The sequence below is a fragment of the Oncorhynchus keta genome, chromosome 19 (genome assembly GCF_023373465.1).
Source record: "Oncorhynchus keta strain PuntledgeMale-10-30-2019 chromosome 19, Oket_V2, whole genome shotgun sequence".
In the NCBI taxonomy this organism is placed as follows: domain Eukaryota; kingdom Metazoa; phylum Chordata; class Actinopteri; order Salmoniformes; family Salmonidae; genus Oncorhynchus; species Oncorhynchus keta.
This window is the reverse complement of record NC_068439.1, coordinates 27266185-27293178: the sequence shown is the minus strand read 5'-3', so window position 1 is coordinate 27293178 and position 26994 is coordinate 27266185. Positions and strand designations below refer to the sequence as shown.

Sequence of the window (26994 nt, the reverse complement as noted above, 5' to 3'; positions counted from 1 at the left end):
TGAATGGAGTCCACCTGTGGACATCTCAATTGGACATGATTTGGCACAGACCTAGACCTGTCTGTAAAAGGCACATGACAGCCCACTTGGAGTTTGCCAAAAGGCACCTAAAAGACTCCGACCATGAGAAACAAGAATCTTTGGTCTGATGAAACCAAGATTGAACTATTTGACCTGAATGCTAAGCGTCACAACTGGAGGAAACCTGGCACCACCCCATACAATTGTATGCTGTGGGGAGGTTTTTCAGCAGCAGGAGCTGGGAGACTAGTCAGGATCTAGGGAAAGATGAACAGAGCAAAGTATAGAGAGATCCTTGATGGAAAACCTGCTCAGGACCTCAGACTGGGGTGAAGGTTCACCTTCCAACAGGACAACGACCCTAAGCACACAGCCAGACCATGCGGGAGTGGCTTCGGGACAAGTCTCTGAATGTCTTTGAGTGGCCCAGCCAGAGCCTGGACTTGAACCCAATCGAACATCTCTGGAGAGACCTGAAAATAGCTGTGCAGCAACGCTCCCCATCCAACCTGACAGAGCTTGAGAGAATCTGCAGAGAAGTGTCAAACCCAAGAAGACTCCAGGCTGTAATCGCTGCCAAAGATGCTTCAACAAAGTACTGAGTAATTTGTTATATATTTGCAAAAAAAAAAACAGTTTTTGCTTTGTCATTATGGGGTATTGTGTGTAGATTGATGAAGGGACAGAATAATCAATTTTAGGATAAGGCTGTAATGTAACTAAATGTGGAAAAGGTCATGGAGTCTGAATACTTTCTGAATGCACTGTACATAACGTAGCTGTAGCCTATAGCTTCCACACTGATGCACAGTAATACTGATACATTTGACTCTGTGAGGGAAATGGGAGGCTGGAGTTCAGCTGTTGACAAAGGAGTTGAATACTTATTGACTCAAGATGTTTCAGCTTTTCATTTTTCATTTATTTGTAAAAATATATATAAAAACATACTTCCACTTTGACATTATGGGGTGTTGTGTGTCAGCCAGTGATACGATTCTTAAGACAAAAGGTTACCTAAGGCAAAAACAAAAGGTGGGTGGGCATATAATTTGATCTAGCAACCCAAAGGTTGTGTGTTCAAATCTCGTCATGGACAACTTTAGTATTTTAGCTAATTAGCAACTTTTCAACTACTTACTACTTTTTAGCTACTTTGCTAAAAAGGACTTCCAACCAACTTGACACAACTGTGGGAAGGATTGGAGTCAACATGGGCCAGCATCCCTGTGGAACATTTTCGACGCCTTGTAGAGTCCATGTGTCCACGAAGTGAGGCTGTTCTGAGGGCAAAAGGGGGAGTGCAACTCGATATTAGGAAGGTGTTCTTAATGTTTTGTAAATGCAGTGTATATCATAACCATTGCACCTGTTCTGGCTATGATGACTTCATATTTCTGAAGTAGCCATACAACAAATTACTATGAGCATCTAATTTAATTGGGCCTATTAGATAGGCTATTATAGTATTCAGTGTAGTGTTCATGCAGAATTTACTGTAGTATTCACTGTAGTCTGCAAAAACACTACAGTGGATACTGTAGTATTTACTGTAGTATACTGTAGTATTTACAGTTAACTATGGTATAAATACTGTGGTAAAAGACAACTGTAGAATATACTATAATAATTAATGTAGTTTTTTTGTGTATTGTAGTATACTGTAGTATTTACTGTAGTGTTTTTGTTTTATTATCTTTGACATAGAAGTGGAGGCTTTCTTCTTCAGGAAACCTACTGGAGAAATACTAAAATAACACATTTTCCATAACCTGTAGGTAGGTAGGACTGGGGTCGGAACAGATAGTTGAGAGCTTCTGCCCTTTTCTATAATCTGTAGGGAACACAATATATGGTCTGTTGGTGGCTCAAACTGCGATATGGGGGAGGGGAATTGGCAAGGTATATGCAAATTAAACACTGTAGTATTTACTATTTGAAAGTGCAGTGTTTTTTCAGACCTTATTGTAGTATTTAGTACAGTTTTTTTTGCAGATAGCACTGTAGTATTTACTATAGTATTCTACAGTATACAACATTCTATAGTAAGTACTACAATACACATGATCGATGGATCCTACAGTGTGTGGTGTAGTATTCTACAGTATACTACAGTTTCTGTTATAATTCTATAGTAAGTATTGTACTATTCTATAGTAAACTGTAGAATTTTGTCATGTGGGCAGACATTTAAGAGTATTCTTTATCAGTATCCTAAAAAAGTAGACCTGGCTTTCCAACCAGATGATTAATGTGAAAATAAGGACTATTCGTCGCTGAGGTTCCTATTTTGGAAGCCGGGACATCCTGAAGGTAAGTGTGCCTGGAAAGTTTCGAGCTCTGCTCTTGCGACAGCTTATCTGTTTCAGTTCAGCCAAGTTCTTCTTTCAGTGGCACGTGTCGGAGTGAACTGTGCTTGGGGGATGTTACATCCTCTGTTGCTATGGTTACATCACTGTCAACATCATGTATTACAGGATGAGGAAGTTCAGAAGGAACCTTCGGTCTGTGATGTCATGTATACAAGCATATCCTCACTAAGAGTGTGGTTATTATCGGTCAATACTGGCTCTTGTCACATTAGGATGGAATGTGTTTGAAGTAAAATGCACCTTTTATAATGTTCATAATTCTACTTTCATCATTGGTATATGATGTTGGGAGTTGAGTTACCGCTTTCTTCCGTTTTTTAAGTGATTTCACATATCATAGTCTAATCATATCACTGGCGAATAGAGCTATGGAAAAAGTAGTGGATGGGACTGCCCTCTAGCGGTGAAAGATGTGGACTGCAGAGGCCTCCTCTCATTGAGCCCACCCACACATCAGCTGTCACACATGTCCTACAAACATTTAACCCACTTCTACCAGACAAGCTTCTAAAACAAAATGGCTCTGTGAAATATTTATGGTTGGCTTCCAAGCCATGTGAAACACGCCATAACAAAATAAAAACTGACTCAGAATGTTTAGAAACTTGGCTTTTGACATTGTCTTGCGTAAAAAGTAGAATCTCCTACATTTATCATCTGGTTTCCATGTTAAAATGAACCTGATTCCATTGTTAGTAGTATAACACAGCCAGGTCAAGCTTGACCGATAGGCTATAAACACCAGTGAAGGCTGCTGAGGGAATGAAGGCTCATAATAATGGCTGAAATGGAGTCAATGGAATGATATCAAACACGTGGTTTCTATGTGGTGGATACCATGCCACTGACTCCATTCCAGCCATTATTATGAGCCATCCTCCCCTCAGCAGCCTCCACTGATAAACATCCATATCTAACCATATAAAACACCTCCTGACCAGCCCCCACTATGAAGTTGTCTCCTCCAGTAGGACAAGCACCTATCAGTTTAACAAATCAGGGCACACCAGTAGAAAAACATTCTGGAACAGAAAATTAAAACAAGCATTTCTTATTGGACAAGTTCAGATAGTACCTCCCTGTTTCAGCCTGTTTTCTTCCATTTCATGCCAAGTGAATACAACACAGGTTCTATGGAGCAGAGTGACCGCCCAGGACAAGAGGCCCTGTTCTTGTTAGTGATCCGTGTAGACAAAGGCCTATTGTCCAGCATGTCAGTACTTGTAGGTGCCAATAAACACAGAGCCACAATGGAGTCGTCTCACAGCGAAACCGGAGATTAATGAAGCGACAAGGTGACTGCAACACCTCTTTCCTCAGATTGAGACAGAAGTCTCCAAGGTGATGGATCCACTTTATTTGGGTTTCCCAGGGCTTCAGTGAACATCAGGAGGTATTAAAATACAGTGCAATACAATACATAGTGCTCATCATACAGTTGGATCATGCCCAGAGCCAATTGTGGTGAAGTATCGGCAGCAAACATGCTACCTACATCAGGTCAAAATTAGACTGGTTCCAGATCAGTTTGTGATGTCCTGCCAACTCCTATGGTCATTAGAAATAACTATTGGCAAGACAGCACAAACTGATCTAGGACCAGGCTAGGTGAAAGTGTCAATAGAACAATATTTATCAAATATCAGTGTTCAGTTCTCATAACAGGTACCAAAAGCAAGAACATACACAACCTGTCAATCATGTTTGACAAATGGAGAAAAACATTACAGTACAATATTACTGTTGTACTGTGCCTTTGAAAACACCAGGCCTATTGGTTGGTTTTAAAATGCAGCAAGGAGAGATTATCAGTGTAAGGTTATAAGGTTATCTCTAAGGAAACTGCCAGAAACAAAGCAGTTCAAAGTTCATAGGTGAAAGGTTATAAATACTGGAGAGAAAAGTGCAAATCTTAAGACGGTGGGTGTTTGAAGGGATTGATGCTGCTGCACCAAGGTAACCTCTTGCCGGATACATCAACGGGGCACAAATACATATGATCCACAATGCACTTCTATGCTATCACAATCCTACTATCTCAGCACTATGTTGCTGTCTTGTGCTTTGTTAGTTTGCCTCTTCCACATGCCTTCCTCCACTGTGACCTGGCACATCATGAACCAGTGTTGTGCTTTTATGACACCATAGCCATCTCTCTCCTGTATGTCTCTTACTGCAGCCCGATCCTGACAACCACACACTCTCTCTGGTTCATGGGTAATTCCCTGAACATCAACTATCAGAACAGCAACCAACCAAGGGTACAGTAAAAGCATAGGAACCCATTAGTCTTTGGAACAGAAGATTGAAAATAGAAGTGCACTTACCTTTGGGGTGCAAGAGAGAGATAGAGAGATGGAGAAATATGGAGAGGGAAACCCTACATACAATACAGTACGCTGCACAAGTCATGTCACGTCACACAGCTACCATACGTAGTAGAAAACCATTTTTCAACCAGAAAACTACATCATCATGACATCATATGCCATTTTACCTGTTGGGGATGGTAGTGAGAGATGCAGGGTTGTCACTGAATGATGTCACTGACTTTAATGAGGTTTCGGTAGCTCAGTAGCTCGGTGGAAGTGTGGCATGCTGGAGGGTCAGGGGTCACTTCTTTCTGGGTATGCTCAGATGAGGAGCATATGGTCACTTTTCATGGGGTACTGGGACAGAAGAACCCGCACACTCACGTACTCCAACACATACCTTTATAACAACCTTATAACAACCTCTATGCCTTTGTTATTTACAAAACGTTCCAATCCCAAATGGATCTTGGTCCGGTTGCTGTTAACCTATAAAATCTATGTGTTGGAGTAACTGAGTGTGCAGGCCCATTAGTCCTCCATGTCTCGGATGAGCACCCTGAGCTCCTCGTCAGTCAGCTGGTTGACCTCCATGATCTTCTCCAGCTGTTCAGCATAGCACGCTGTGTCCTGCAGGAAGTGAGGTATCCTCACAGGCTCCATCTGCGCCAGGCCTTTCAGCCGATCCACGTCCTCGTACGACACCTGGGCAAGCAGACAGACAGAAACAATCGAGATCATGCTAATGTGTTTTAGAACAAGCAAATAAAAACATCAGACAGAAACAATCCAGATGGAATAATGTAATACAAGCAAGTTTCTATTCAGCAGGGAGTGCCACTGGCCAACCCTTCTCCAGGCAGGCTTTTGTTCCAGCCCTACTCTAACACACCAGGAACTGTGAATCCATGCTCTGATGAGCAGCTCATTAGAATCAGATGTGCTAGAGCAGGGCAGGAACAAAAGCCTGCATACCAAGTAGCTCTCTAGGAGGAGGGTTGGCCACCTGTGCTATACAGATATGCCTAGAACAGACAGCAGTAACACTGGAAGCCCATCTGTGTGAAACACATTAAGTCATGTGTTCCCTCTCTATGCCTGAAGTCATATTATGGTCTGCTCTGCTTTCTCCTCATACTGCTGTATTTACGTAAGCTTTTTCAGCCTGGCATCTCATTTAAATTCATGTGCAAATAGGCATTGTAGTTATGGTGAAGGAGAGAGAGGGAGAGAGGAGAGCGATACGAAAGCTGTACAGTCAAACACATCGCCCTTTGCGTCTCCTGTCTGCAGTGTAATGCAAACCCTTTGAAAAATAATCATTACGCACAAAAAGGCATAGGATGCAGGTTAGGCAGCCTCCTGATAAACCTACTGTTGCTATGTCTATGGGTCCTAGTCTGATATATTAAACAGACCCCCTGTTACCCACCTTCCCCAGGGACATTAGCAGCTGGAAGTCAATCTTCTCTCTGTGTCTCAGGATCTTCAGGATGCCATCCAGGTAAACCTGGTCCTTACTGAAACAACCTGAAATATACAACAACAAGCCCATGGAGATGACACCAGTACGTACTGAAAGAGCCAAGTCCACATTCATTACATCAGAAGTTAAAAACAGCCAAGTCCACATTCATTACATCAGAAGTTAAAAACAAGTCCACATTCATTACATCAGAAATGAAAAACAGCCAAGTCCACATTCATTACATCAGAAGTTAAAAACAGTCCACATTCATTACATCAGAAATGAAAAACAGTCCAGTCCACATTCATTACATCAGAAGTTAAAAACAGCCAAGTCCACATTCATTACATCAGAAGTTAAAAACAGCCAAGTCCACATTCATTACATCAGAAGTTAAAAACAGCCAAGTCCACATTCATTACATCAGAAGTTAAAAACAGCCAAGTCCACATTCATTACATCAGAAATTAAAAACAGCCAAGTCCACATTCATTACATCAGAAGTTAAAAACAGCCAAGTCCACATTCATTACATCAGAAGTTAAAAACAGCCAAGTCCACATTCATTACATCATCAGTCCACATTCAAATGTTAAAAAAGCCAAGCCAAGTCCACATTCATTACATCAGAAATGAAAAACAGCCAAGTCCACATTCATTACATCAGAAATTAAAAACAGCCAAGTCCACATTCATTACATCAGAAGTTAAAAACAGCCACGTCCACATTCATTACATCAAAAGTTAAAAACAGCCAAGGCCACATTCATTACATCAGAAGTTAAAAACAGCCACGTCCACATTCATTACATCAGAAATGAAAAACAGCCAAGTCCACATTCATTACATCATCAGCCCACATTCATTACATCAAAGTTAAAAACAGCCAAGTCCACATTCATTACATCAGAAATGAAAAACAGCCAAGTCCACATTCATTACATCAGAAATGAAAAACAGCCACGTCCACATTCATTACATCAGAAGTTAAAAACAGCCAAGTCCACATTCATTACATCAGAAATGAAAACAGCCACGTCCACATTCATTACATCAGAAATGAAAACAGCCACGTCCACATTCATTACATCAGAAGTTAAAAACAGCCAAGTCCACATTCAAATGTTAAAAACAGCCAAGTCCACATTCATTACATCAGAAATGAAAAACAGCCAAGTCCACATTCATTACATCAGAAATGAAAAACAGCCACGTCCACATTCATTACATCAGAAATGAAAACAGCCACGTCCACATTCATTACATCAGAAGTTAAAAACAGCCAAGTCCACATTCATTACATCAGAAATGAAAAACAGCCAAGTCCACATTCATTACATCAGAAATTAAAAAACAGCCACATTCATTACATCAGAAATGAAAAACAGCCAAGTCCACATTCATTACATCAGAAGTTAAAAACAGCCACGTCCACATTCATTACATCAGAAATGAAAAACAGCCACGTCCACATTCATTACATCAGAAATTAAAAACAGCCAAGTCCACATTCATTACATCAGAAGTTAAAAACAGCCAAGTCCACATTCATTAAGTTAAAAACAGCCAAGTCCACATTCATTACATCAGAAATGAAAAACAGCCAAGTCCACATTCATTACATCAGAAATGAAAAACAGCCACGTCCACATTCATTACATCAGAAATGAAAAACAGCCAAGTCCACATTCATTACATCAGAAATTAAAAACAGCCAAGTCCACATTCATTACATCAGAAGTTAAAAACAGCCAAGTCCACATTCATTAAGTTAAAAACAGCCAAGTCCACATTCATTACATCAGAAATGAAAAAGCCAAGTCCACATTCATTACATCAGTTAAAAACAGCCAAGTCCACATTCATTACATCAGAAGTTAAAAACAGCCAAGTCCACATTCATTACATCAGAAATGAAAAACAGCCAAGTCCACATTCATTACATCAGAATTAAAAACAGCCAAGTCCACATTCATTACATCAGAAATGAAAAACAGCCAAGTCCACATTCATTACATCAGAAGTTAAAAACAGCCAAGTCCACATTCATTACATCAGAAATGAAAAACAGCCAAGTCCACATTCATTACATCAGAAATGAAAAACAGCCAAGTCCACATTCATTACATCAGAAGTTAAAAACAGCCAAGCCACATTCATTACATCAGAAATGAAAAACAGCCAAGTCCACATTCATTACATCAGAAGTTAAAAACAGCCACATTCATTACATCCAAGTCCACATTCATTACATCAGAAATGAAAAACAGCCAAGTCCACATTCATTACATCAGAAATGAAAAACAACGTCCACATTCATTACATCAGAAATTAAAAACAGCCAAGTCCACATTCATTACATCAGAAATTAAAAACAGCCAAGTCCACATTCATTACATCAGAAGTTAAAAACAGCCAAGTCCACATTCATTAAGTTAAAAACAGCCAAGTCCACATTCATTACATCAGAAATTATTAACAGCCAAATCCACATTCATTAAGTTAAAAACAGCCAAGGCCTGGTAGAAAATGCTGACTCCAGTAGGAGGAAAAGCTCAAGTAAGAGATAGGCGTGTAGCTGCATGCAGGACTGCCTATGTACAGATGGAGGAGCTTAATTTGATCACCCTGTTGCAGGAAAACTTTCCTGAAATGCAGAACATTCAGAACATGTAGTGTATCGGCGGTTTAAAAAGGCTTCTGAAGTTTGCAATTTACACCTTCAAATTTCAGACTTGATTTTCCCTTAAGAAAGATGTATCGACCCCTACAAAAATGTCCATTAATTATAATCCACATAATAATTCACATTTCCTGTTGCTGTAGGATTGATTATTTTCTTGCTGTAGCAACCCGGCTCAAATTAAGATACTACATCTGGATGAGCGTGTGAACAAACGGTTATGTCTGTGTTAGTTACCTGGCTGTGCGGTGTTGGTCTGTCCCCTCTTGGCTCGTACACAATAGTCCCAGCGTGTGTTGGGGTCCTGGACGAAGCGTCCCAGGCTGTGGAACAGCTGAGAGAAGGACATGCGGCTGGCCTGGTACACAGTGTAGTAGAGCAAGGCAGCCCTCCACAGGGTAGGGTCCTTACGGAACAGGACAGAGTGGATGCTGGCCAGCCCCTCCTCCGTGGGGTTCAAAGGTCGGAGGTTGTGCTTCTTCCTGCCGACTCCGTTGTTCCACGGCTGCTGGGCGTTGTTGATGCCCCGGAAGTAGTGTGTGCCTGGGCAGAGGGCACAGACACAGGAAATGATCGCAATGGCTATATTGCACCACCAGGGTGAGGAGTCCCAAGCTGACCTCATCCTAGAAAAAATAACAGTGCTGCTGAGAACAGCAGAGCAGACTAGTGGGCCGGTGAATTACTGAGAGCGAACAGCAAGTTCAGTATTGAGTGGTCCAGGACCATGAGTAATGATTGTGTTCATTTAAATGTGCTGTGCTTGTGGAAGTACCTCTTATTAACCAATACATATTTTGCACCTAGCACTCCTGACCCATTCTCCCTGATCCAGGACAACTGTGTGCATTGTTACCCTTGAATTACTGTGTGGCTGCAATACTGGAACAAACACTGGGATTTGTGCACCTCTTGACAAAACTAAGCACCCCTAGAGGTATAATGGAGTTATAGTACCAACCGATCTCGTGTCGTAGCATGCCCTCCAGCCAGTGTTCCCGGGCTGTGGCAATGTTGATGGTCAGAGTGGGCCGGCTGTTCACCACCGTCATGGACGCTCTGGAGAGGAGGTCGTCTGTCACGTTGACCACTATCTGACAACAGAGAGAGGGAGAGATTTTGAGATTTTTCTGGCAAAGACACCATATGTGGTTAAGAAACGTCTACCTTAATAAGCGCTATGGTACCATAGCAGAATATGGAGTTACTATGTGGGAAATTGCTTTGATTCTGGTGTGCAGAATGTTAATTATAGTGATCTTAGGGGGTTTGTTCTTTTGGGAGATTTAGGAGGAACAAGATTAACCAGGCCCTGGGAGAGTGGTATTTTCTTATGTCTGTTTCCCATGGTCTCTATGACCTTCATGGCTCAGAACGTGTCAGAAGTTATTATTCATTTATTCAACAAAAACAACAGGGCTGTAAAGCGGATGTGCTCATGGAAATGGAAACCTTGTACAAGTCGGGGATGTCAGCCTTCTCCTGTATCTGTGTGGCTGTTCTTTTATAGCCATAGGACACCTGGGAACTGCTCTCTGACATAACCACGAGATGGATGAACATACAGTGCCTTCAGAAAGCATTCATACCCTTGACTTAAACCACATTTTGTTGTGTTACAGCCTGAATTAAAAATAGATTACATATATTTTACCCAATAATGACAAAGTGAAAACATGTTTTTAGTTTTTGCAAATGTATTTAAATGAAATACAGAAATATCTAATTTACACAAGTATTCACACCCCTGAGTCAACACTATTCTGTAGAGGCTTCCTTCTTTCCCCTCTGTCAATTAGGTTGGTATTGTAGAGTAACTACAATGTTGTTGATCCATCCTCAGTTTTCTCCTATCACAGCAAATAAACTCTTTTAAAGTCACCATTGGTCACCAAAATATATGTTCTTGACCATTTGGCCATCAGATTTGCCACCAATGCTCCTTATAGGACACATCACTGCACTCTATACTCCTCTGTAAATTGGTCATCTCTGTATACCTGTCGCAAGACCCACTGGTTGATGCTTATTTATAAAACCCTCTTAGGCCTCACTCCCCCCTATCTGAGATATCGACTTCAGCCCTCATCCTCCAAATACAACACCCGTTCTGCCAGTCACATTAAGTTAAAAAGGTGCCCAAAGCACACACATCCCTGGATCGCTTGTCTTTTCAGTTTGCTGCAGCTAGCAACTGGAACAAGCTGCAACAAACACTCAAACTGGACAGCTTTATCTCAATATCTTCATTCAAAGACTCAATCATGTTGTCACTACCTTCTTTCCCTTTGTCCTGTTGTCTGTGCCCAACAATGTTTGTACCCTCTTTTGTGCTGCTACCATGTTGTGCTGCTGCCATGTGTTTCTACCATTTTGTTGTCATATTGTGTTGCTACCATGCTGTGTTGTCATGTGTTGCTGCCATGCTATGTTGTCTTAGGTCTCCCTTTATGTAGTGTTGTCTCTCTTGTCGTGATGTGTGTTTTGTTCTATATTTTGATTTTATTTATTTTGAATCCCCCATCCCCGCAGAAGGCCTTTTGCCTTTTGGTAGGTCATCATTGTAAATAAGAATTTGTTCTTAACTGACTTGCCTAGTTAAATAAACATAAAATAAATAAAAAATTGGCCTCATGGTGAAATCCTTGAGCGGTTTCCTTCCTCTCCGGCAACTGAGTTAGGAAGGACGCCTGTATCTTTGTAGTGACTAGGTGTCACGTCCTGACCTTAGAGATCCTTATTTATTCTCTATGTTTGGTTAGCAACTTATTAAGTGACTTTTATGCACATTACTCCTGAACTTACTTAGTCTTGCCACAACAGAGGGGTTGAATACTTATTGACTCAAGATTTCTAAAAACATCATTCCACTTTGACATTATGGAGTTTTGTGTGTTGGCCAGTGACAAAAAAAATATATTTAATCTATTTTCAATTCAGGCTGTAGCAACAAAATGTGGAAAAAATAAAGTGGTGTGAATCCTTTCTGAAGGCACTGTAGTTGACCCTGGATCTGTGGTAAGGGGTTCCTTCTACCATTCTCCAGGTAAAAGTTGCCCTTGACCACTGTTCTAGAATCAGATTACTCCAGCTGGCTCATGTCCTCTCACCTCCCCAATACAACCCTCCTTTTCCATGTACTTCTTGACCAGGTACCAGATACGGCACTTGGTGAGCAGGTTCCCTCCTGTGGCTTGCTCAAACTTCTCATAATTCCCATACTTCTGGAGGGCCAACTCCATGATACGCACCGCCTGGAGGGGGAGAGAAACACAATAACAGAAAACATTATGCTAAAATCTAATGATGGACAGGTGTTATCTCAGTGAGGATACAGCTACAAAGGCTTGATTCAGTTCAGGAGTACATTGTGTTCAGATGATATTGAGGGAAATAACAAGATCTTGACCCATCCTTCAGTTGATTTGTTTGGAGGGATATACTGCATAGCAAAGAGCTATCTATGATTAGGCTATATAAATAGCTCCCTTTTAGGAATAGCACTTGGAGTTGTTTTGTCAGGTGGCAAGGCCAGGGCAGGACAGGTCAGTGCATTCTCTCTTCTCTCTGTGGTGTGGTCAGGGCTGTGGACTAGGCTTAATAGAAACAGTCCCTGCTCCCTACAGATCATTACAGAGATCATCCTCTCTCTCGCCCCAGCGCACACGCCATAGAGATCAAATAGAGACTGGAAATCAAGTCAGTTCTGTTAAATGTACAGTAACTGGAGTTGTTGCGCAACAGCACAATTAGCTGTTGAAGTCACTCAGTGTAAATGAGTTCCTGAAGCTTATCAGGGTTAAGATAACTGCATGAGGTAGCCTAAACAACATGAAGTTGGTCAGATAGGCTAATTTGTGTTTCATCGTTTGAAGTTTAATAACAGTTGATTGTCAGCATTGAGGATCAAAACAAAAAAAAAGGGGTTCTATTTTACATCAGTGTAGTGAATGGCCACACAGCTATACACAATGGGAATATGTAAAACGATACTAATACCAGGAGTGGAAGAAAGTAAACATGATAGCACAAACGGCAACGTCCACCACAGGATCACATTACCTACATTTTCTGTAGTCTTCACTCAACAAAAGAGGCTGCCATAGGTTCCTATCAGTATACTAGTGTCACCCAGATAGCAAGCACACAACAGAACACCTTAGGGGTTGCTATTAAACTCCAACCGCAGTCAAAACACTAGCCCAGACTACATTATATTCATTCTACTGGACTATATGTTATACAGCAGGCTACCTAGTACAATCACTGTCATTTACAGTAGTGCTTGAAATAATATTTTCTTGGAAATTGATTTCTCCCTCAATTCATTCTTGAAGCTCCGCTAACTATTGCGTGAGGTACAAAGATGTGCAGTAATATTCATGTATCCAATAACCTTTATGATGTCTGATTTCTCTTGTCTCTCTTGTTGGGGTAATCACAACATGACTTTTAACATACTCACCCAGCTATTGATCTGTCGTTAGAGTAGCTTGTTGGCTATCTGGCCTTTCTAAGGGCTAATGTGGATAGCCATTTGATAAATACTAATGTGGATAGATCTCCAGACTACAGCTCAGACAGAGAGAGCACTGGTGTCTCTTTCCACCCCCTGACTGGTGTGCTAAGCTTGAGTTTTAAAGCACCTTTCCCCCCCAACTAATCTATCCAAGCTTGTCTGTCAGGGTTTGTCTGCTGCCTGGCTACGTGGCTTTCACCGAGTGAGCATATTTACTTCAGCTCAGTCCTGGGAGAATAAGAGGTTTGGCAGAGAGAAATTGTTTGGCCACAGGCTCTGGGCTTGACCCCGGCACAATGTGCCTCACTATTTAAAATCTGCCGGCTCAGCAGTAGTATTGGGCACTTGGGACATGATTTAGGACAGGGTAGGTCATCTGTACCGACCTCTGGAAGTGCTTACTGTTTGTTGTGCCTAGTCTACTTCTTACCTTAGTTGTATAAAATGTGTCTCCTGTCCTTAGACTTACCTGTAACAGTAATTGGCATGATAATTCGCTCCTCACCTCTCCACTGTTATAGCTGATGTGTAGGGACATTTATGGTTTAAAATGGCCCAAAAAAACACTATTAATTAATTGACCTGGGTCTCACCTGTGTCAGGAAGCGGTCGGAGGCATTGTTGTGGCGAGCCAGCACCAGCGGAGACACAGGGTTGCTGTATTCAAACTGAGGATTGTAGCTAAAGTCCGACTTGAAGAACTTCACCTTCTCCTTCTCCACGTTGGACGGCTTAATGGCAGTGAGGATGCAAAGCTTCTTGATTCCGGCGTTCTCCCCTTCCCGTATCACCCCTCCTCTGGGCAGAGAGGGCAGCTTGGTACGGGGTGAGCTGGAAAAGCAGGTCTTCCGTGGCCGGGCGACAGGGCGGGGGGACAGGCCCATGGTGCTACCCAGGACCGTGATGCTGTGGGCTGCCTTTTGTCCGCTGGCAAAGCCCCCTGAGCGGGAGGAGAAGACATGGTGGTGGGAGGAGTGCCTAGTGTCCCTGGTGTCTCCGCTGCCCTGCTGGCCCAACAGTAACAGAGGAGTTACAGACGGATGGCGGTGGTTATCGTGTGACCTGCTGGATGTAGAGGCACATCTCAAAGTCTTCTTGGGCCTGCGGTACGGGGAGTGTTTTGGGCTCTGTCTCTCCTCCTCCTCGCCCTGCAGGAGCACATTGTAGCTGCTGGTTCCTGTGGTGAAGAGGTCCTTGAGGATGCTGGAGGACAGCTTCTCCAGGCACACCTGAGTGGGGCTCAGAGGCTGCTTGTCCGGCACAGTGGGGCTTGAGTACTTCTTAGAGATCTCCATCTCTACCGGCACTGTCAAGCTCAGGAGGTACTTCTTAGACTGCTCCATCTCTGGCCAATGAAGCCTTTCTGAAACAACAAGTGATGATGACTGACCGAGGGTTGAGTCAGTAATACTGACGCAGCAGCTTACTTATTTTAGATTCTCTCACTCACCCACTGAACAGTACATAGACTAATCCTCTTACAGAACGAGACAGAGGAGCTTCTTCAGTTTGCAGCCAGTTCAGCTCTAAAGCTAGATTTCTGTGAATTATGTCATGTGTGCATGTGTTGTTTACAGAACCCAATAGAGGATTATTCAATAGCTCAGAGGGTGATATCATTAGTTTATGTTTGCAGAGCAACACTGACTCACTCAGCCCAAGGCAATAAAGGCTGCTTCTATCCCCCTCCATTTCATAGAATCACAGTGCATAGACCTCAAATGGACATATCCAAATGGACATTTCCGACAACCTCTCCAGTTACAGCTTTATAGCAATTGTACCAGCAGTCCTTAGTGGGACTATTATGCACAAAGCACAGTCAGTTATGATGTAGGCGTGTCGCCAAATGATTCCCATCGTGCCTCCAGAGTCTGACAGGGTAGCAGCCATAGTGCAGAGCCTTGTGTCCTGTGCTCCAGTGAGATGGGCTGGTTGACCAGGAGCGTCATCACACTGTGTATAACTACTTTGTTCAGACAGGAGCACTGATGTGGAAGCTATGCAACCACTGCACTAACAACTCAACCAATTCAGGACTTCTGCAGATCACATGGCAACAACAGATTTCAAAACAAACCATTTCAGATAACAGTGCCCAAGCTGAATCATTCCAAAAGATGAGTCAGTAGCTGGTCATGGAACAAATACATTAAGAATGGATAAATATCCCTTGACCATGTCAATTTACTAACAAGTACTGCAACAGCTACTGACAGTAATAATGCATTGTTAGACTTGTTATAACAATGTTGGTGTACTTTTTATATGCTTACTCTTTTAAATGTGTGCTTTTATAGATTTTTTATCTTGTGTATGTAAAAGTGACTTTTGGTGTCTTGAAAGGTGCTTGAAAAGTTAAGCATGTACGTTATGACTGCTTTATAATGTCTAACATATTATGTCTCTACAAGATCATCAGCAGACTCCAGCACCATCGTCTACCATTCCCTGACCAGCTCACCCCGCTCAAGCCATAAACTGACCCTCTCCATCTTCAGAGGATGCAGCTTTCAACTTGGCCTCTATCTGTTGACCTGTCATGATACTAGTGCTTGTTGTTTTTTGCTCTAGAACGGATTTAAAAATAGAATACATTTTTACTATTAAAAACATAAAATTAACGGATGTCAAAACAACAGCCAGTTTCAGAGTGGGTGGAAATGCAGCATATATGCAGCACAACTTATTATAAGCATTTAATCTGTTTGAAGTGCAATGTCTTTTTGTTGTTGATGGCTTACTGGACAGATTGGAAAGCTAATGTTAGCTAAATCTAGCAAATTCAAGTCATACACAGATGAAGTGCATACATACCAGTGACTTTTATTGATTCGAGCATTGATTCGAGTCTTTGTTCTGTGGACCACCTCTTGACAACAACGTCTTCCAAGCAAAAAAAAACTAGTAGCTAGCTAACGTTAGCTAGCTAATACGTAACCTTGGCTAATGTAGCTAGCTAACCAGTTTACCAACTGTCACTAACCTAACTAGCTAGCTAGATCAAACTAAACAAGATTAGCTAGCTAGCGAACTAACTAGATGGTCAAATAACGATAACAGATAACCAGCTAACTGAGAATGTCATCAGTCATTCCGTACTCCTGGAGCTCTCAAACTGTTATAGAGACTGAAGAAAGAAATTACACAAGCTAAGAGCGGTTTCCATGGTGCCCAGGCAACGTCACACAGAAACGATTGTGCTTCTGTGAGATTACGTTTTCAGTAAAAAGACAAGAGATTCGATTTTTTGCAACTAATATTATTCCATAGTGTCATTACAGTTTATACATATTTGCATTATGTTTTTCACTTTTTTTTTTACTAAACCTCCACCAAATTGTTTAATAAATGTAGCTTCATTCAATATCTGCTCATCTGATTCCATGTATTTCTGCATGTTTTACATTTGTGACTCAGACTCAATGGCATAAAGAAAAGCATATGCTTAATTTAACCGGGCAGGTCAAATTCCATCCTCTTTATGTCTCACTGAAGGTAAAGGCCTTGAATCATGGGATTATAATGATGACAGAAGCACAGAACTACCTGGGTTTGTATTTTGAATTTCTTTATGTTATGTCACTGTTATCACCTTACCAAGAGATCTGTACATTTGTAGAAAGTTTTGTTCATTTGTAGAGATTTGCGCTGGGGCAGGACCTTTTACTCCTGAGTCAAGACCAATCAGTTTCCTCTGCCAAAACCACAGCTGCCTAACCATTGGCTGGATTGTTCCATCAATCAAAACATTTTTATCATGTGAAACGTAATGGTACATTTCAGATGAACTCCAGACCACTCTACAGGTACTTAAGAATGGCTTGACAGAGAGCAATGGCCAGAATAATGATTAAGACAGTGAAAAGGGACGCATGGCAGGAATTTTGTTCCACTATTGTTAGAGGAACCGAAATTGGTACACTTTGGAAAATGTTTTTTTTTTTTTTAAATACGGGGAAAGATAAAACTGATGGAATTGCAGTGTTGGTAGAAGGAAACATCACAGCTGTATCAAGTAAAGAAAAGTCAAATGTCCTACGTGGTGCATTTGCAGCGGTTCATAGATGTGAGCACCTGTGTGATGAGAGTAAGAGGAGATGTAGGGTGTTGATAATAGGATATGTAGAAGGGCGAGCCGGTCAAGGATCCATTCAGACAAGGTGGTAAAATTTGTACGACAAGCGACAGTTTATTTCAGAGTGAGAATATCTGGTACACGTAAATACGGCTCTCCCGTTCGCTCGCACAGAACAGCAGGAAAAGAGGCCGTTAAGAATCAGTACAGCCCTAATATACAGCAGAAAGTGGGTTGATTCTGGGAGATCGGATCTTTGGATTGGTTCAGCTGGGGTGTCTGTAGTCTTCCGCCATTGGCTCAGTTGTCTGTCCGTCATCGTAGAATCCTCTTCGGGCACACAGTGTTCGACTAAAAGGGAGATTATGTGTGTAATGTGGGAGCTATCCTGTAGGGGACCCCACAGGCTTTACTGTGAGTTGTAGCCATGTATTTAGCAGTAGGCTGGTCACTTGCATAAGAAATAGCAATTCTTTACAAGGGAAAAGTTAAAGAAGCATGGAGATGTCTTTAAGAGGAAGGGGGAGTCAGTTGGCGTTGGAAGGCTGTGGGCAAGCTGCTCCTAGAGATAGGGTATGTTATGTGATCAAATCAAATTTTATTGGACACATACACATGCTTAGCAGATGTTAATGCGAGTGTAGCGAAATGCTTGTGCTTCTAGATCCGACCGTGCAGTAATATCTAACAAGTAATCTAACAATTTCACAACAACTACCTTATACACACAAGTTTAAAGGAATTAATAAGAATATGTACAAAAAATATATGGCTGAGCGATGGCCAAACGGCATAGGCAAGATTCAGTAGATGGTATAGATTACAGTATATACATATGAGATGAGTAATGTGGGGTATGTAAACATTAAATAAAGTGGCATTGTTTAAAGTGACTAGTGATACATTTATTACATCCAATTTTTAATTATTACAGTGGCTAGCGATTTGAGTCAATATGTTGGCAGCAGCCACTCAATGTTAGTGATGGCTGTTTAACAGTATGACGGCCTTGAGATATAAGCTGTTTTTCAGTCTCTCGGTCCCTGCTTTGATGCACCTGTGCTGACCTCGCCTTCTGGATGATAGTGGGATGAACAGGCAGTGGCTCGGGTGGTTGCTGTCCTTGATGATCTTTTTGGCCTTCCTGTGACATCGGGTGGTGCAGGTGTCTTGGAGGGCAGGTAGTTTGCCCCCAGTGATGCGTTGTGCAGACCTCACTAGTGGGTCTAGGGTGTCGCGTAGGGTGGAGGTGATATGATCCTTGACTAGTCTCTCAAAGCACTTCATGATGACGGAAGTGAGTGCTACGGGGCGATAGTCATTTAGCTCAGTTACCTTAGCTTTCTTGGGAACAGGAACAATGGTGGCCCTCTTGAAGCATGTGGTAACAGCAGACTGGGATAGGGATTGATTGAATATGTCCGTAAACACACCCGCCAGCTGGTCTATGCATGCTCTGAGGACGCGGCTGGGAATGCCATCTGGGCCTGCAGCCTTGCGAGGGTTAACACGTTGAAATGTTTTACTCACGTTGGCTGCGGTGAAGGAGAGTCCGCAGGTTTTGGTAGCGGGCCGTGTCGGTGGCACTGTATTTTCCTCAAGCGAGTGAAGAAGTAGTTTAGTTTGTCTGGGAGCAAGATATCGGGGTCCGCGACGGGGTTGGTTTTCTTCTTGTAGTCCGTGATTGACTGTAAACCCTGTCTCGTGTCTGAGCCGTTGAATTGCGACTCTATTTTGTTTCTATTCTGACGCTTCGCTTGTTTGATTGCCTTGCGGAGGGAACATGTATTCAGTCATGTTTCCGGTCTCCTTGCCCTGATTAAAAGCAGTGGTTCGCGCTTTCAGTTTTGCGCGAATGCTGCCATCAATCCACGGTTTCTGGTTGGGGAAGGTTTTAATAGTTGCTGTTGGTACAACATCCCCAATGCACTTGCTAATAAACTCGCTCACCGAATCAGAGTATATATTAATGTTGTTGTTCGACGCTATCCGGAACATATCCCAGTCCACGTGATCGAAGCAATCTTGAAGCGTGGAATCAGATTGGTTGGACCACCATTGAACAGACCTGAGCACGGGCATTTCCTGTTTTAGTTTCTGTCTATAGGCTGGGAGCAACAAAATGGAGTCATGGTCAAATTTTCCGAAAGGAGGGCGAGGGGTGGCTTTGTATGCGTTGCGGAAGTTACAATAACAATGATACAGAATTTTCCCAGCCCTGGTCGTGCATTTGATATGCTGATAAAATGTAGGGAGCCTTGTTTTCAGATTAGCCTTGTTAAAATCCCCAGCTACAATAAATGCAGCCTCAGGATATGTGGTTTTCAGTTTACATAGAGTCCAATGAAGTTCTTTCAGGGCCGTTGAGGTGTCTGCTTGGGGGGGGGGGTGTACATGACTGTGATTATAATCAAAGATAATTCTCTTGGGTTCCTGTATGTTGTTTTGATCACATCACGACTCGTTATTCATAAGGCATACACCCCCGCCCTTCTTCTTACCTTGCTTGTTTCTGTCGGTGCGATGTGTGAAGAAACCAGGTGTCTATAACGTGTCCCTAGTGAGCCATGTTTCCGTGATACAGAGAATGTTACAATCTCTGATGTTTCTCTGGAAGGCAACCCTTGCTCGGATTTCATCTACCTTGTTGTCAAGAGACTGGACATTGGCTAGTAGTATACTCGGAGCAGTGGGCGATACTCGGAGCAGTGGACCAGAAGACCGCTCCGTCTGGTCCTTCTGCGGCGCTGTTGTTTTGGGTTGCCTGCTGGGATCCAATCCATTGTCCTGGGTGGTGGACCAAACAGAGGATCTGCTTCGGGAAAGTTGTATTCCTGGTCGTAATGTTGGTAAGTTGATGTTGTTCTTATATCCAATAGTTCCTCCCGGCTGTATGTAATGAGACTTAAGATTTCCTGGGGTAACAGTGTAAGAAATAATACAAAAAGTTGAGTGGTCAAAAGTTACCTGGGAGTGTGTTAGTAAGTTAGAATGAACTTTTCACCTCACTTTGTCCCGGTCGAGAGGAGGGGATTCTGTTAAAGCAATGAAATGACGTCATGATCTGTATATAAACTGTTGCTCGTGGTTAAGTGGCAGCGCACTCCGAGAATAAATTCTGTTACCTATTATTGAAAGATTGGTCTGCGTCTATTTTATGCAAACAAGAATCATACAAATTCTCATAAAATAGATTAAGGGTTTTCATTTAATGAAAGCACATTGGCATAATTAAATTACTTTATCAGAAGCTACTGTAGTAGTAAGGGGATAACATTTGATTGTGTGCATCGGTCAGTAAAGAAATAAGTGGGATGTATGGGATGTCGGAGAGAGGAAGTTATGTGTAGTAGACTACGGTTTGGGCACACAGGTTTGAATGCCATGTTGCGGATGACAGGGAGACATGAAACAGGTCTGTGTGATGAGTGTTTAATGGAGAAAACGGTGGAGCATGTGTTGATATTTTGTGAACTGTATGTGTCAAGCCCTGATCTGTTTCACCTGTCTTTGTGATTGTCTCCACCCACCTCCAGGTGTCACCCATTTTCCCCATTAGTCCCTGGGTATTTATTCCGGTGTTCCCTGTTTGTCTGTTGCCAGTTCATCTTGTCATGTCAAGTCAGTTTTCCGTGCGCGTGCTTTTCAGTGCGCCTGCTTTTTCCTTATCTCTCGTTTGCTAGTCCTCCTGGTTTTGACCCTTGCCTGCCTTGACTCTGATCCCGCCTGCCTGGCCTGACCTTGAGCCTGCCTGCCACTCTGTACCTCCTGAACTCTGACCTTGTTTATGATCTTTTGCCTGTCCACGACCATTCTCTAGCTTGTCCCTTGAATTATAATAAATATCAGAGACTCGAACCATCTGCCTCCTGTGTCTGAATCTGGGTCTCGCCCTGTACCCTTATAGTATGACATACACTACCGGTCAAAAGTTTTAAAGCTACTACTCTTTCAAGGGTTTTACTTTATTTTTTACAATTTTCTACATTGTAGGATAATAGTGAAGACATCAACACTATGAAATAACACATATGGAATCATGTAGTAACCAAAACAGTGTTAAACAAATCAAAATATCTTTTTATTTGAGATTCTTCAAATAGCCACCCTTTGCCTTGATGACAGCTTTGCACAGTCTTTGCATTATCTCAACCAGCTTCACATGTAATGCTTTTCCAACAGTCTTGAAGGAGTTCCCACATATGCAGAGCACTGCTTTTCCTTCACTCTGCGGTCCGACTCATCCCAAACCATCTTAATTTGGTTGAGGTTGGGGGATTGTGGAGGCCAGGTTATCTGATGCAGCACTCCATCACTCTCCTTCTTGGTAAAATAGCCCTTACACAGCTTGGAGGTGTGTTGGGTCATCATCCTGTTGAAAAACAAACCAGATGGGATGATGCAATGCTGCAGAATGCTGTGGTAGCCATGCTGGTTAAGTGTCCCTTCAATTCTAAATAAATCACAGACAGTGTTACCAGCAAAGCACCCTCACACCATAACACCTCCTCCTCCTCCATGCTTTAAGGTGGGAAATACACATGCGGAGATCATCCGTTCACCCACACCACGTCTCACAAATACACAGTGGTTGGAACCAAACCAAACTGCGTTCAATAGCGGATAAAAACAAAGTGGAGTGAGCTTTCAGTTTGTGCGCCCCAACCACAACAGTACACTAAACTCAACCCTCGTTCTGAACAGCCCTACTTCTTCATTACACAAAGGAAAAACATCAACCAATTTCTAAAGACTGTTGACATCCAGTGGAAACGATAGGAACTGCAAGCCAGTGCCTTAGAAATCTAGATCCACATAGAAACCCCACATAGAAAACCCAGTGAAAAAACTGTCACCTCAATTTTAAAAATCCTTGGGGTTTCACCTGCCAGATTAGTTATCTTATACTCACAGACATAAGTTTAACACATCTTCCAATTATATGCATATCCTAGCTTCTGGGCCTGAGTAGCAGGCAGTTTACTTTGGGCATGCTTTTCATCCGGACGGGAAAATTTGACCACAACCCCATTTTGTTGCTCCCAGCCGAAACAGGAACTAAAAGCGCCCGTGCTCAGGTCTGTTCAACACTGGTCCGAACAGTCGGATTCCACGCTTCAAGATTGCTTCGATCACGTGGACTGGGATATGTTCCGCATAGCGCCGGACAATAACATTTATGAATACGCTGATTCGGTGAGCGAGTTGATTAGCAAGTGCATCGGTGATGTTGTACCCACCAGAAACCGTGGATTGATGGCAGCATTCGCGCAAAACTGAAAGAGCAAACCACTGCTTTTAATCAGGGCAAGGTGACTGGAAACATGACCGAATACAAACAGTGTAGCTATATTCCCTCCGCAAGGCAATCAAACAAGCTAAGCGTCAGTATAGAGACAAAGTAGAGTCGCAATTCAACGGCTCAGACACGAGAGGTATGTGGCAGGATCTACAGTCAATCACGGACTACAAAAGGAGAACCAGCCCCGTCGCGGACCACGATGTCTTGTTCCCAGACAAACTAAACAACTTATTTGCTTGCTTTGAGGACAACACAGTGCCACTGACACGGCCCGCTACCAAAACCTGCAGACTCCCCTTCACTACAGCCAACGTGAGTAAAACATTTAAACGTGTTAACCCTCGCAAGGCTGCCAGCCCAGACGGCATCCCCAGCCATGTCCTCAAAGCATGCACAGACCAGCTGGCTGGTGTGTTTACGGACATATTCAACCAATCCTTATCTCAGTCTGCTGTTCCCACATGCTTCAAGAGGGCCACCATTGTTCCTGTTCCCAAAAAAGCTAAGGTAACTGAGCATTCACTTTCATCATCATGAAGTGCTTTGAGAGACTAGTCAAGGATCCTATCACCTCCACCCTACCTGACACACTAGACCCACTCCAATTTGCTTACCGCCCCAATAGGTCCACAGACGGCGCAATCGCAATCACATTGCACACTGCCCTAACCCATCTGGACAAGAGGAATATCTATGTAAGAATGTTGTTCATCGACTACAGCTCAGCATTTAATGCCATAGTACCCTCCAAACTCGCCATTAAGCTCGAGACCCTGGGTCTCGAACCTGCACTGTGTAACTGGGTCCTGGACTTCCTGACGGGCCACCCCCAAGTGATGAGGGTAGGTAACAACATCTCCACCCCGCTGATCCTCAACACTGGGGCCCCACAAGGGTGCGTTCTAAGCCCTCTCCTGTACTCCCTGTTCACCCATGACTGCGTGGCCATACATGCCTCCAACTCAATCATCAAGTTTGCAGACACCACTACAGTGGTAGGCTTGATTACCAACAACGACAAGACGGCCTACAGGGAGGAGGTGAGGGCCCTCGGAGTGTGGTGTCAGGAAAACAACCTCACACTCAATGTCAACAAAACACAGGAAATGATTGTGGACTTCAGGAAAGTTATACATGAGAACTTGTTCTCGACTGGTCCACCTGGTTAAATAAAGGTTAAATAAATAAATAAAAAATGTAATCTGCAAAGTGATACACAAATTGGCTTAATTATTTATTTACCAACTAACTAAAAATTCACACAGAAATACATAAACACATTATTGATTACTAACCTAATGCAATGAAACACAGTCCCTAGTGGACTAACACGATATGACGGCTTGTTACACAATGGAAAGGAGGTCGGGAACGATAAGGAGTGGGAGAGACAAAGAGAGTGGGCTTATATGTTCCTACATTTGGAAACTACGCTCGCCGTAAATATGAATATTTAGCACCCTAACAACCGCTCATTCGGATTGGAAATGCAACATATATTTACACGTAGATGTCTTTCTCTGTCGTCTCTCTGATGAAACCATTTTATCCATCTATGATGAGTATTTCGATGTAAGTCTCTGGTTGTGTAAATCTCTGGTTGTCCACCAGAGCTCAAAATGCATTTAGTTGTAGAAGCTTCTTTATCTTAGAGTGTCCTTAGAATGGATACTCTGGAGTACCTACGAGAGAACTGTTATTTGCAGTTGTAGGCTTCTTTGTCTCTGAGTGTTTGTTACAAAGTATACTCCAAATTTTACACACGCGGTGGTCTTTGGTCGAGTTTACTAGGCTACCAGACTTAACTACAGACTGAATGTTTCGGTGTAGTCTATCTTCTTCACTCATTCTGGTGTTGTAGTTTTAAACCATTTGTCAGCCGTGTAGCCACCGCTCCATGCTGTCTGGTCTCTATTTAAATTCCAACCATTTCAACATGTGGACCATGTCCTCACGTTCTCTGGTCTAATGTAAATTTCGTCACGAGTCCTTTTATTCTTGAGTAAAAATGGGGCGTTCCATTACTCCGACACAATTTCTGTGCTCACTTGATCATGATTACTGACTGAGCAAAAGTTTCCATGAAAAACAATTCTCATTTAGAAGGCTAAAATCACATTGTTATCTTCACAAAAATATTCTTAAACTTAATCATTTATTTTATACAACATTAGATGCAAACCTGATAACTAGAAAGTGTACACCTTCAGAGTTACAGTTGTCTTGTTATACTATCCTTAATGATATCACAAAATAATAAATTATATATTTTAGTTCCCACAGCCCTCCAAAAAGAAAGAACTGATAAGCTTCCTGGGAATGGCGGGGTACTACCGTGCTTTCTGTAAAAAGTTTTCGGTAGTAGTGTCCCCCCTGACCAATCTGTTGAAGGCCAAGTCTGAATTTATCTGGTCCACCCAGTGTCAAGAGGCATTTGATGCAGTTAAGGCTCTTTTGTGTTTGGCACCTGTGTTGGTAGCACCAAATTTTGAGAAACCTTTCAAATCGCAGGTAGACAGACGCCAGTCAAATCGGTGCTGGGGCTGTGCTTCTCCAGGAGAATAATAACAATGTTGAGTGTCCAGTCAGTTTCTTCTCCCGGAAATGTAATAAGTATCAGCAAAACTATTCTGTAATTGAAAAGGAGGCTTCAGGTCTCATTTGGGCTTTACAGCACTTCGAGGTCTATGTTGGTTCTGGTTTGACCCCTTTAACTGTGTTCACTGACCACAACCCACTTATTTTTCTGAGGTCCCTGCAAAATCGGAACCAGCACCTGATGCGTTGGGCTTTGTTCTTGCAACCATTCAACCTTGATATTAGACATATTAGGGGTAAGGATAATATCATTGCTGATGCTCTGTCCCGTGCTCCTTTAACCTAGTTTGTATCTTCTCTCTGCTGACCCCTGCGGGCTGTCTGCACCTCTTTCCTCTTAAATTGCTCCCCAGGTACCAGGGCTGCTGGGTTTGAGGGGCGGACAGTCAGTTGGGGGACACGGGGCCACTACTAGGAGCCGGGACTGGTATCCTTTTTTTTTCTTTTTGGGGAATTTTATTGTTGTGAATATGTTTGGGACGAAATTTGGGTTTTAAGGAGGGGGGTGTCACGGCCACTCTGCAGTGCAGGGGCGGTTCCTCCTGCAGGCAGAGGAGTGTCGTTAGTGATTGGAGTCACCTGGGCTCAGGGTATTTAAACTGCTTCACTAATCTCTCTCTCTCTCTCTGCTCCTCCAGGTATGATCCTGTTTTGTTTGTTCCTTTGTGCATAGTTTTCACTCAGTCATTCACACACACAGATTCATGCATCCCTGCACTTTACATACACCTTACATTATGATACTGTCACACCTCATTTCTTTTTATTTGTTTAAAGTTAATAGTTTTGGTTTACAATAAAGAACCTTTTTGATTGGCCTATACCTGTTGTTCGCGTCCCCTCATTTTTGCCACAGGCTATGAGCCGGCCTCTCATGGTCAGAGATGAGAATCACGGACTGGTCCCCCGAATGCCGATGGACCTGTTTTCATGTTCTCTCTTGTGTCATAGTCCCTGTGGTCTGGGACGTAGATGTGGACATTCACCAGGCTCTGGAGAGGGAACCCTCTCCCACTACCTGTCCTCCTGAGCGTCTCTACGTTCCCATGGGGATAAGGACGCGACTGTTGACCTGGGCACACACATCTCTCATCGCTGGACATCCTGGGATCACCTGTACTATACAATCACTCTCCGAAAAGTATTGGTGGCCCACCTTGAAGCAGGACGTTACTCGCTATGTCAACTCCTGTTCTGTGTGTGTCTAAACTAAGTCTCCCCGACATGCTTCAGCAGGGAAACTCCATCCCGTGCCTCAGTGTCCCTGGTCTCATCAGTAACGACAATGGACAGATCTCCCCTCTGACGGTTTTACCACCATTCTGGTGGTTGTGGACAGATTTTCTAAATCATGGCAGTTTATTCCTCTCTCTGGTCTCCCTACCTCTCTTCAGGTCACTGAGGCACTGTTCCGGCAGGTCTTCCAGCATTATGGCCTTCCGGAGGACATTGTCTCCGACCGTGGCCAGTCTACACACACGTAGGACAGAATAGTGGATGTGTTTAACTATTCTTTTTGGGGACCCGAAGACATTTTGTTAGTCCCCACGAGGTCAAGTTATATTTCTAGGGGGTTTATGGTTAGGGTTAGAATTGGTGTTAGGGTTAGGAGCTTGGATAAGGATTTAAGGTTATTTTTAG

At 42.8% G+C, this 26994-nt stretch overlaps 1 protein-coding gene across 4 annotated transcripts; it reads right to left on the bottom strand.

The window, feature by feature from the left end:
* Positions 1-921: 921 nt before the first annotated feature.
* LOC118398022 (putative tyrosine carboxypeptidase MATCAP2) lies at positions 922-16545 on the bottom strand. 4 transcript variants are annotated; one of them, XR_004828545.2, is made up of 8 exons: positions 16193-16545; positions 13969-14738; positions 11967-12110; positions 9818-9950; positions 9094-9399; positions 6138-6235; positions 4891-5410; positions 922-1304 (listed from the first exon to the last, which is right to left on the bottom strand). XR_004828545.2 is itself a non-coding variant. In XM_035792971.2 (7 exons), exons 1-7 carry the CDS (start codon positions 16215-16217, stop codon positions 5237-5239), a joined length of 1650 nt encoding a protein of 549 aa, XP_035648864.1. In that variant the 5' UTR covers positions 16218-16545; the 3' UTR covers positions 3729-5236. The 4 variants fall into 4 exon arrangements, 3 of the variants coding, with proteins under 3 accessions (XP_035648864.1, XP_035648865.1, XP_035648866.1); XM_035792971.2 differs by lacking the exon at positions 922-1304 and having other exon boundaries at positions 3729-5410; XM_035792972.2 differs by lacking the exon at positions 922-1304 and having other exon boundaries at positions 3729-5410; positions 13969-14734; positions 16193-16540.
* Positions 16546-26994: the final 10449 nt, after the last annotated feature.